Consider the following 12,192-nt stretch of genomic DNA (forward strand, 5'->3'; position numbering starts at 1 on the left):
GAAATGTAGCCTCGTCCCCAGAATCGATTCAAACTTCGGTCTTATTCACCAGCAGCAGCATGGTGACAGCACTGGTTTCATTTTGGCTTGTATTTAGATGGAAGCCAGCCTGTTAGTACATGCACACTATGAGATTGTGGGATGAGGAGAAAGATCAAAAGCAACCATGCAGATAAACCACTGAAGTGTTTTTCCAGTGGGAAGGAAGGCTGGAGATCACTTTGAAGCATTATGATCACATGGCAATTCTTTTCAAGTCTAAACAGAGCAGGAGAGGCTGAACCCAGAAGCGGAGCTTCATTGATGTAAAAAAAAAAAAAAAAAATGAAGCGTTTTTTAATTTTTCTACTATATTCATTTTCTTGTTCTAACGGCTTTTCCTTTCCTTCACCCTCAATCCTACCCCCGTTTTTACCCGCTTCCTTTCCTCTCTGATCTTTTTTGTATTTGTAATCCACCAGCCTGAAGCCAGAAGTCGCTCCGCTCATCCTTCTGACCTAATTTTCTTTAAACTTTACTTCTCGTGGCCAACAGTGCAATTACCTCTTCATTTTGAAGCGCAGTTTCAGAACAATCACAGTTGAAATAATCAATTAGCAACAAATTTTACAGAAAAATTCCAATCTTGACAAGTGGAAAAGAGCCACTGGTGACATTTTCTTTTATTCTATAATACTAAAAAGATCCCTGACTTTTCACCGTACAGTTTTCTTTATCTTTGTGTTCTTTTTTTGTCACTAGTTGGCAGGATTCTGCCCCACAAAAAAGAAGCATATATTCAGTGTTAACAAAATGCAGATCTGATGAAATGTTTTGATACATAGCCAGATGTTAAGGAGTCTTTTTTTTAGGGGGGGGGAGCATCTGTATCACACAGAACCCGACCGGTTCACAGCTGCAAACCTGGACCCACAGGAGCAAAAAGCGAACGGATGCAGCATTGCTGTTCCCAGTCCCCAGGATAGGAATAATGTCATGGAAGCAGCCCAGAGGGTGACAAACACAGGGGTTCAGATCTCATCGCCTATCCAGAAAAAGCTGCCAAAAGGCCACAGCTGGCTGATACAAGGATGATTTCCCTGCTTGGGACCCCCCCGTTCAAGGGCCCCGGCGCCGTTTTAAGTTCATTGTCCGGTGCCCAAAGGTTTGGGTGTCAAAACATGGAAGCAGCTGGCAGCGGAAGCACTACAAGTGTAACAATACACAAAAGTAACCTTGATGGCGGTTGCATCCTGTCCTGGCAGGAAGAGACCCCTGACCTCGTTATGGTTTCTGGCCCTTATTCAAGCTTTAACACGGAAATGGAGGCGATATAAGTGGAGAAAAAGAAGCAGAAACATGGAAAAAAGCCAGGATATGAAGCAAATGTAGGTCAAAGGAAAACAACAGTTGAATAAAAGAAGGAAACATTTATGAATATTATTCCAGCACCAACAGATCTTTCAAAACTCAGGATTTATATTTTCATATATAAGAAATACATAAAAAAAAATATTATTCAAGTCAATAAATGCCTTACAAAAGTAAAACTGTCACTTACTTATCTTTACCTCAGTTGTGACATATTTCTAATTTAGCATGATAGTGTTGAGATTCAGGCCACACTCTGCAGGGGAGTGGCACACTAGTGGTGAGGGCATTGCGCTTGGAATCCAGAGGTTCTGAGCTCGAGCCCCGCTGCAGAAGACTGCCACTCTGGGTCCCTGAGCAAGACCCTTGACCCCACACTACTCCCCGTGCGCCACACAATGGCAGCTCACTGCTCCCCAAAGGGATGGGTTAAATGCGGAGAGTTCATTTCATTTCCTTGCTCTGCACATGTGACAGTGTAATGACAATAAAAATGTGTATATATATATATATATATATATATATATATATATATATATATATATATATATATATATATATATATATATATCTAATATAGCTAATTTTCTCTGGGGTGCTTACAGACCAACATAGAGCACCATTGTTTGCACTGGACCCAGAAAACACGTCTGTTTAACTGAGATGCATCATATTGTAAAGAGCTACAGTCAAAATAGTAAAAGCAAGAACAAAGCCAAAGATTTGAAAAGAAAGAAGTAAGTAGATCTTACCAGTAGAAATGTCCTTATGTTGGGAATCTTGTTTAGCTCCATTAGAAGCCGCAAAGCCTTCTCGTGGTTACTGCAGTACTCGCCATACACTGAGAAACTCTGCCTCTGCAAAAAGCAAGAAAACACTTTTAAAACTCCCCCTTAGGGACATAAGGAGAGCATATTTTAGTTGCTAGTTTACAGCTCAAAATAATCGGCTACGGAGAGGATGGAAAAGGAGACATGCTTTTCAGAAAGTGCTTCGCAAATGAGAATATGAAAAGTGTCCTTTTGTATTCAGGCCCTTGAGTCGGACACTTCTGCTGCAGATGCAGCTGCAAGTTTTCTAAGGAACAGTTTGTGCACGTATTTCTCAAGCTCTGTCTGCCTGGATGGAGAGCATCCACTGACAGCGATTTATTGAGGTTCTCTCAAACAAAAATCTCCATTGGATTAATGTTTAAGATTTGACCAAACAATTCTTCCCACACAAAAAAAACAAAAAAGGGTTTAAATCGACACCGTTGGAGTTTTTTTTCCCAGGAGTTCTTGTCCTGTTAAGGAGATGAAAAAAACAACTTACATTTTCCTGTTTTAAATGTTCCTACCAAAAGCATAGAACCAACATAAAAGTATGCTTTAGGACAAAATGTACTGAGAAACATGGAGATGTAAAATTCCCACACTCAATACAAGTCATGTGATCATACATGCTGACAAAATATAGAACCCCGGCAAAGTCGCTGTGGGTACACTGATCATGCTGAATTGGCTGTTGTGGTTTTCTGATTGACTAATTAGCAAAAAAAGAAGAAAAAAAAAAGATGTCAGATTTGACTTGGACAGCCATTAATATCAAATTCATAAAAGTTCAAAATCAGGTAAAATAGACGTTACCATACTGGCATCAATTTGAAGCCATTAGATATATTTCTGCTAGGTTTGTATAACATGAGCTTGATGCCGTCTGTGGATTTGCAACACATGTGTTGTCTTTAGGCTAGGATCTTCTGCCAGACTTGGTCCTGCCTGTGAAGTAAAAATTTTTTAATCTTCACATTTGAGTGTGCAAAAGCGGTTCTCGCTCCTTTAAAACAGTTTCTCTCACTTTATGAATGTGACCATTTATAAAAAGGCCCATCTTAGTTTGTTTGACTGTCAATTAACCCATTTAAGCTTAAATTAGAAACTTTTTTTTGACAAGAAAGGAGGAGTTCTTTATGTTTTTGCATATTTTGCAAACCAATAAGGCTTCATTGGTTTGCAAAATACCAGACAAGGCAAAGCCTGTCTGTTCCTGTTTGGCTGTAAATCCATCCTGGAGACAGATATCAGCTGTGCTGCTGCCATCAACACCTTTGTTTATAGATGTTGGAGATCCGCCTGTTTTTCAGTGTAGTCCGGTTTCTCTGACTGTGACTAACTGGATGTGCTCTCTTCATCCTCTGACATGGGAGATGTGTGTTTCCCGGACGGGGCCGCCTTTTACAGTTGGTTTTAGTATCTTTGCTTCTCCTTGAACCCCAGTCGGCCTCAGCAGATGGCCGCTCACACTGAGCCTGGTTCTGCTGGAGCTTTCTTCCTGTTAAAGGGAGTTTTTCCTCTCCACTGTCGCTACAAGCATGCTTAGTGTGAGGGATTGCCTTTGAGTCAATGAGTCGATGCAATCAACTGGTTTTCCTTAGATAGAAAACTTTGATTCCATTTGACTGTATGATCTGGTTGAACTGTAAAGTGCCTTGAGATGACGTGTTGTGAATTGCCGCTTTATAAATAAACTGAATTGAATTGAAAAGGGGACAAGACTATTAAAAACAACTAGGAAATCAAAACTTTCAGAGCATTTTAAGCCAACCCTAATTCAAAGCTTGCTGTAAAGATCAAATACCAAATGCCTTATTGTGAAGTTATCCTATCTTTATAGTTGAGATGTTTGGCTGGGACTGAATTTTGTCATATTGTTTATCATAGGTCGAACCATGGTGCTGGCCGGGGTATTGCTGCTGAAGCTGAAAGCAGCAGCCGAGCACCTGCCGGTTTGGATTTCACTTACATGGTTGTTTCAGATGACAGTTTCAGTTTCTAGACGTCAAAATTAAATCCATTCTGCACATGGTTTCACATCCTAATAATCACCTACACTTCAGGCTGGATAATGGGCTTTAACAAGCAACAGGTTGTGTGTTTAGTTTCAGCTGGTAGAGGATGCTTGTGCCGTTTCCTACACTCTGCTGCCTTAATAATACATTTGAAGCTCCAGCGTGTTTTCACGGGCTTAGGTGTTGTATTTCACCTTGTAACTAAATCTAAAAGGCCGGTCTGATAAAAGGTTCTGCATCAGTTGCTATTTTGCCTTCCTTTTGCACAGCATGATGCATCATCTAACATAAAAAATGAGGAAGTGTTGCATTTTGGGATGCTGTTTATTCATTTCCACTATGACGTACACCAAACAGAAAAAGAGAAGTGGGAGAGAGAATGTCTATGAATTTTAGTACAAAAAGTTTCAAGTTTCATACGGGCCAGCGTTTCTACACCTTGCAAGATAAAACAGGCATTGCTAAAGCTTGTGCTGGTATGAAAGTGTGATAATATTGGAAATAATAGCTACAAAACGTCACCACCTCTTGCTTAGATGATGGCTGAACACGTGAGACATGTTTTAAATTTAACCACAGCAGCAATAAAATAATAACGCAGTGGTTACATGCTACTAAGATTTAAGTTGGCATTAAAACTTCAGTTTGTGTTATAATTAAAAACATTTTTTATCATCCTGGCAATGGCCATTACAATTACACTTAGTCATCCTTTATAACTGGACCTTTATACATACAAAAATAGCACTTCTGTTGGTAGAGCCATGATAAGGCATTTCCTACCATGGGTAGCAATGGCTAAATAGTCAATTCAGGAACCCTTAAAGTAGGTTATTTGTGAGACCAGGGTTAAAAAAAAACACTTGATAGTTAATTTCTGCAGTTATTCCTGAACTTCAAGACCACTGTGAAAGACGTCATTTGTGCCAAGAATATCTCAAAGACTTTGGTTGTTCCTTTGATAAACAAATCTGTATTTAAATTCTTAGTCACTGGAATGTTATTCTGGAGACTTGGATAGGAGAGTGGGATCAAGCAGGGAAGCACGTCAAGTCAGAGCATACTGGGTGTAGTTCAGAGAATTTAGAAAATGCATAATAAGATGATTGTTTTCTCTAAATGTCCCAAAGTAGAGCATTTCATAGTATATATTTCTGCTTGCAAAACGGGCAAAGAAAAGATGATTCCTCAGATAAGATAATTGTTATTATTTTATACAGACGATTGCACTGCAAATAACTAAACCATTGATTGTGCTAAATTTGCCTCCCAGCATATGACTTCAAATAGCAATAAATCTTCCGTTTTCTTCCCTCACTGTGGGGCTGTGGAACAATGCAGGAGGTTAATCAAATCCCAGTCATGGTGTTGACCTCTGGTGGAGGTCAAGGGCCACGGCTGGAGGGCGCCAGACGGGGCCGAGCAATTGGCCGAGAGGTGTCAGTGTTGAAGGAGACAAGGGTCATGGAAGTGTAATGGATATGCATGAAAGAAAAAAAAGGTGCTGTGTGGGAAGCTGTTCAATGAAAAACCTGAAATCTTTAGGATGCCGTTTGTTGCAAAAAACAAAAACTTCTGGTTGCTACAAGGAGAAAGAGCCAAAGACAAAATTATACTTCTGAATTGGTCATAAAATATCCCATTCCAAACCGGCAAAATACAGAAATCAAATACAGAAATGGGGGGAAAACGACAGACCAGAAAAAAAAAAAATACTCAGTCCATTTGATTTTGTTTGTTTTGTATGAATAAGGGTTAGACATCCTAAATTAAGGCCAAAAATGGGTTTTGGAAGCCTGAATGACCTTTGTCCCCAGAAATCCAATCATATCATGGTTGATTCAACCAGACGTGTGTTTCAGATGTAATGAAATTCCCTCCAGGTGTTTCTGAGATTATCCTTTCAAAGGCCAGGACAAAGAGACTCACCTTGACCTCTGAACAACAAAGTCATTCAATTTACCAAATTTCAGCCTTTAAAATAAATTGTATGTGTATATATAAATTGTGTTTTTTACACCTTTAAAAATAATCACAGGGATAATTCAAGATATTTAAAGTGAGGTTCTATAAGTCTAAAAGCTGTTTAAATCCTTCCTCTGAGAAGATAGCTCCCTTTTCTAAACTCATTTAATATAGATGCAACATCTAGCTTTAAAGGAGGGAGTCTGAGTCTGTTTCTACTGGATTTTTTTTCCTGTTAAAAGGGAGTTTTTCCTCTCCACTGTCGCTACAAGCATGCTTAGTGTGAGGGATTGCCTTTGAGTCAATGAGTCGATGCAATCAAATGGTTTTCCTTGGATAGAAAACTTTGAATCAATTTGACTGTATGATCTGGTTGAATTGTAAAGTGCCTCGAGATGATGTGTTGTGAATTGGCGCTATATATATAAATTGAATTGAATTAAACTAAAAACTAGAAAATAAAAACTTTCAGAGCATTTGAAGCAAACTCTACTTCAGGGAATGTGGTCACGTTTGTACTTCAAGGGAGATGATTTCCAGAGAAGTTAAAGATCTTTTACATGGAAGTGGAGGTAGAGCACACTGCGCCATAAACTATTTTTCAATGTGGGAACAAAACATGTAAAGCATTTTGATCAAAATAGCAGCAAAACCAACATATAAACATTTTTAAAAAGTTAAAGCATTAAAATATTGTTGCTTTTCATTTTAAAGACATTTATTTTGACCAAAACATCACACTCTCGGTATGTTTTACACAACAGGACAACCATCCATGTACTGTATCTTACTTCTGTTTTCCATGGAAATAATATAAGATTTCTGAGTAAATTAATTAAAGTGATGATAATGCTTTGTGGGTTATAACGGTTGTTTTTTCATAAACAGCAACAGTGTTTTTGAGAAATGAATCGCTTTAACATATCTCCTGCTCATCTTCAGGAGTGTAAGAACAGCTTGTGGCTCAAAAGGCGGCGATTAATTACTAAATAGTTTTTTTTGGTCGAAGCTAATGATATGAGCCCCGACTAAAAGGACTAAAACGTCCCCCCTAGATCCCTCAATCACAACACAGAGTGGTGACTATATAGTGGACTTTATGGTGAACTCAGTTAACTGACCGTTCGGACAGATGATCACTATTTTTTGCGTATCCAGCTATACATGCAGGTCATCCTCGATTTTATTTGTTTTACTCTTCCCTAAAATAGTAAGAGTACTAAAATATAATCTGATAAAGGTTAATAATGCATTTCCTGAGAAAATAAATGCCTTAAAATCCTCCTATTTTATCACTCGTCTCTGTCGGATCTGCACCAGAAATGGGATTCTACAATACTTCCGGTAGCTAACTTTTTCAGATTTGGATTTAAAAATCTAGTCTTTTTGAGTTTTATGTTTTCCTTTATTCTTAACATTAAGGTATGGTAGTGTGTAATCTAAGGAAAGAAACAACTAAAATGCAGATAAACATGGTTTGATCATATTTTGCCCGACTGCTCTGAGCATGCCCCATGATGACGTCACATAAGCAGTTTAAAGAAAGAAAATGTAAAAAGCATCAAAATTGTCTCACAAAAGTCAAAAAACCTATTTTTATAGATGTGTATTTGCATTCTTTAGTGAGTTAAGGATAGAAATAAGTCATTTGAGTACCATAATTACATTATTTATGGACACCCGGATGTATATCTGTTTGCGCATGCGCAGGACGGATCAGGTAGTGACAATGATCACTACTTTTCAAGGTGCATTGTGGGATATTTCCATTCCACTACTACTTCATACATGTTTGGACACTCATTTTAAATGGGGTAGCCACTATATAGTGCCCTATGAAAGGATTAGGACGGACGTTTAGACACAGCCAGAGAGAGTTTACTGGCTTATTCTGCTAGTATGTTGGGTATTAAACAGCGACAGAGAATCAAGCGCCATTAGATTTTTGCAGCTAGCTAATCAGCTAAAGATGCTAATAGTACCATGGGCTTCACATATTCCAATCAGTAAAAACAAATGCTGTTAATGTTTTATGTCCTTGGCCAAATATCATCTAATAGTTTTATGTATTATCACACCACTGCTTTAACATAACCTCACTTTAAACTCCTGAATTAGGTTAATTGGGCAAGGCAGGCAGAGATTTAACTAAAGATCAACTTCATTTCAGTTTAAGTAAAATGAATTCACTTCCAACTCTCCCTCCCAGTTTCCCTCACTTCTTTTTTTCTATTTTCAATCTGAGAGCAGAGTGAGAAAACTCACGCTGAGCTCAGCTAATCAATCCTGCACCCTGACACTTGGCCTTGCACGTTTACGTGTCGCACACGTGTGCAGGTACATCTCAATGAGCTAAATCTGTGGCAGAGATGAAATGTCATCCGTGCCACAAGCAGGCATAGGTTGTTTCAGACTGAGAAATTATTTCACAAGGGTAGGAGAGTTTCAGAAAAGGGGACATTTACGCTTAAGTTTCAGTTTCGTAGATGTTTTTCAACAGCTAACTCCCCTCCCTGTGATTCACTATGCTGCACCTAAGAAACTAAAACTCCACTCTGTGTTTGCCTGTGATCCTGTCGCCGGGCAGGGAATACTAATGCTGGCGTATTTTGTGCCTTGGTGAAAGTGAACTGAAGACAGATTATCAGAGAGGGACAAATGGGGGAAGAGAAATACGGAGCTTGAGATTGAGTGCTACCAGCAGAAACATTGTCCCCCTCTCTGAGGACACACCATGTCTTCCTCTCCGGACACAGACCCTTCTTTGTTTGTTCCCGGGGGCCATGCAAGTTCATACAGAGGGGAGCCGGGAGGGTGGATTGCTGTGTGTGTTAGAGCCGCAGAGTGGATAGTGATGGAGAGACAAAGGGAGAAGGTAGAAGCATAAACTGATGAAGAACCAGAGCCATGCTGAGGGAAACATGTAAAAGTGGTGGTTGTTGGGACCATTAGATAAAAAAAGGGGGTTTATAAGGGAAAAATAGAGAAATTATAAGGGTATTTTCACAGCAGGCGTTTTTCCTGCATCTGTGGTTACGGCTGGCCCGTGAAAATAGTTTGTGTTTTATTTCTATTTCTAAGGGGCTTTGTTAAGGTATGTGAACTGCATGCTTCTCCATCTAAGCAGCGTTCTGATATTTGCACTTACAAACTGCAGAAACACGTGACCCAGCGAGTGGTTAGGATGGGGTTCGGGGTGCAAGCTGGCCTCCACTGCGGACAACACCTCTTTGTGCAACTCCAGGATGTCCTCGATGTTTGAAAACAGGATCTATATGGAGAAAAAAATAAAAGGATGATATGATGGGAGGAGATTTAAAGGAAGGAAGATGGGATACGGAAAGGCGGGACGGGGAGAGGGAATTAGATGGTTGACAGATACAAGAAGATAAAATTAATCTGGTGAATTTAGAAATCGATGTATATTTTTGAAAATAGGCTTTTTTTAGCCAACACCAGTTGACAGATTGTTGTTCTTTTAAGAAGTATAACACATTGATAACAACTGCAGGTCCTTTAGATGGGGTACATTTTTTTTATCCGATATAAGAGAATATTAACATTATCGCTGTTTTTATGCCATCATCTGATTTTTTATGGCATTCAAACAAGTGCATTCCCGTATTTTCTGGACTATAAGCAACAATTTTTTCCCACGCTTTGAACTATGCGGCTTATTTTTCCTAAGTGCCAGCAAGGAAGTCAAAATTGGAAATGAAAGAATAAGGGACTAATTTTTATTTAGCACAATATCGTGCTAGCAGCAGGCATGACAGGAAACAAATGTCCAGAATTCACATTTTTTTACATTTGCAGCATTAAAGCTGCTGAACTAATGTAGAGACTGGGGTTAACTCCTGTAGAGCTGGAATTAAGAGCTGACGAAGCCCCATCTTTCAACAGAAGGTATTAATGCTGCGAGCTAACAAGCTAAGGGGAGCTAGCATTCTTCTTTGTCCCTATATGTAGAGCTCCCCCTACAGGTTTGGAGGGGGACAGTTCAGTAGTTATCAGCTGCTTATAGCTTGGTGCGGCTTATGTATGTACGTTTCCAGTTTTTTCAAAAGATTTAGTGGACACAGCTTATAGTGAGGTGCACTTTATTTGGAAAATACGGTAATATGTATGGAGATGACTGATGTGTTTATCAGAGTTTTTACATGCAACACATTTGTTTAACAGAATTATGAAGAAGTGGTTGATTCTGATTTGAGGCCGATTGATTGGTGCACCTCAATTTTTCCATTTTATCTTTTGCTTTTCAGCGAGTCTTACCTTGACATGTTCAGGGGAAAGACACTGTTGGTCATCTGGAATTTGTCTAATCCTGTGCAAAAAAGCCTGTGGAGGAAAAAAAATAAAAATAAATTACATTGATGAAACTACTTGGGAGCTTTGAGCAGCCTAGGAGATGCATGGGGCACTAAAAACAAAACAAGACGGATTTCATGGTGAGGAAGTTGAAGTTTCAGATGTAGGATGCATGTCTTCTTTTTGAGGAAATAGATACTGTACCAAACACATTCTGTCAGATGCTTTGCAAGAAAATACACATATTTAGAATCGTCTTTTACAGAACATTTTGTAGCAGTTGCATCACTGTCCCTTTGGTGTCATGGGACCATCCAGTTTATAATAAACACCTTGAAAGCCCCCCCAAGCACCAAAAGCTTGATCATCCATGAAGTGGAGCTGATGCACCTGAGCATTCAGTCTTGAGGAATAAAACAAAACAGTTGCTTCTTTTTGCAGCCCATACACCCAAAGATAGCTCCAAAAGTTCCACATCAAGTTGAATCATATGCTGATTTGTTGACGCCACCCAATCAGAACCGCAGTTTTGAAAAAAAAAAGCAAAAAAGACAAAGAGAGAGAGAAAATTGTAAAGAGACAGGAAGTGAATCTGCCAACAGCTTATTTTTCTTTTTGATCTTCCTCATTTCTCTCTATCACACTGTTTGACAGAATCAACTTGCTCCAGTCTGTCCAATCTCCAGACACCAAGTACAGGTCATGGATCCCATCAGCAAACCACGGACACCTTTATTCATGAATCCCTCTTCATCAGACAGGCTCCTGGTTTTAAATGCCCCAAGGCTGAAATTCAGTATAATTGCGGATAATGGATGATCAAGAATGACAAAGTGATGATTTCAACAAAGAATATACAACAATTTAAATGGGGCTCGGTGTTAGTGACCTTTTTACCCCTATCCAAATCTATTATTGCTTACGCTTTTATCTGTTTATACAAAAAAAGAAAATATAGGTATGAAGAAAGCAAATATAATTTAAAACTTCAGCCAAATTGGAATGAAAGAAGGAAGTCAAGGCAATTCTGCCTATTGGATATTATCCAAACCGATACCTTCAGGAAGCATGAAACCAGAATGAAATTCCAATAAAGTAGTTTGTTTGAGAAACCATTGATAAAGGCATATAAGATATCAGTAATGATTCACAGCATTAGGTAAACACTGCTGTGGTGTAGCTATCAGGTGGTTGTTCAACAGGACATCCTTCCTCATTTGTCATTCAGTGCTTTATAAAGGAACCCAAGCATAATGATCTGATCTTAGCTGGGTTCTTTCTCTTAGTGGGCAGTGAGCACCTTGCATCGTTCAGGAAGCACCCTAAGGTTAAGGTTCTTACTCAGACCAACAGTTTTAAGTTTGAACCGGCAACCTTGCAGCCTTTGCAGGAGAGCTAAATCCCCTGCTCTCTAACCACTAGGTCACCACGCCCCCATTTGTCAGCGTATCTACTCAGGTCCACCCCCAGTGGCTGGTTGCTTTAAATGCATGCTCATTATAGCTAAACTGCTAAAACTGAGAGTAATGACAGATTATCCTTTAGTATCCCCACCAAACAAAACCAATATCACGTATAAATACGCCCAAACAGACAAATTAATATCTCCTCTATAAAAAAATGCAATGAAGAAGAGCTGCTGATGAGCAGCAAGAAGCAACAGATAAGGGAAAGATGAGTTCCATATCACATTAAGATCAATTCTTCTAGATAAAACTGGTGACTCAGGTGCATTT

The 12,192-nt window shown here is 39.1% G+C and overlaps 1 protein-coding gene across 2 annotated transcripts in view; it reads right to left on the reverse strand.

Moving 5' to 3' along the window:
- prex1 (phosphatidylinositol-3,4,5-trisphosphate-dependent Rac exchange factor 1) overlaps positions 1 to 12,192 on the reverse strand; it is a 120,316-nt gene that overhangs the window by 85,783 nt on the left and 22,341 nt on the right. For both annotated transcript variants that reach the window (XM_038289886.1, XM_038289887.1), the window contains exons 2-4: positions 10,421 to 10,486; positions 9,294 to 9,416; positions 2,103 to 2,207 (exon numbers count right to left, since the gene is read on the reverse strand). In XM_038289886.1, coding sequence (XP_038145814.1) covers positions 2,103 to 2,207; positions 9,294 to 9,416; positions 10,421 to 10,486 — 294 coding nt within the window. The remainder of the gene's footprint in view (positions 1 to 2,102; positions 2,208 to 9,293; positions 9,417 to 10,420; positions 10,487 to 12,192) is intronic.

This window comes from Cyprinodon tularosa, unplaced genomic scaffold, assembly GCF_016077235.1.
Source record: "Cyprinodon tularosa strain WSP-4 unplaced genomic scaffold, ASM1607723v1 ctg273, whole genome shotgun sequence".
NCBI lineage: Eukaryota > Metazoa > Chordata > Actinopteri > Cyprinodontiformes > Cyprinodontidae > Cyprinodon > Cyprinodon tularosa.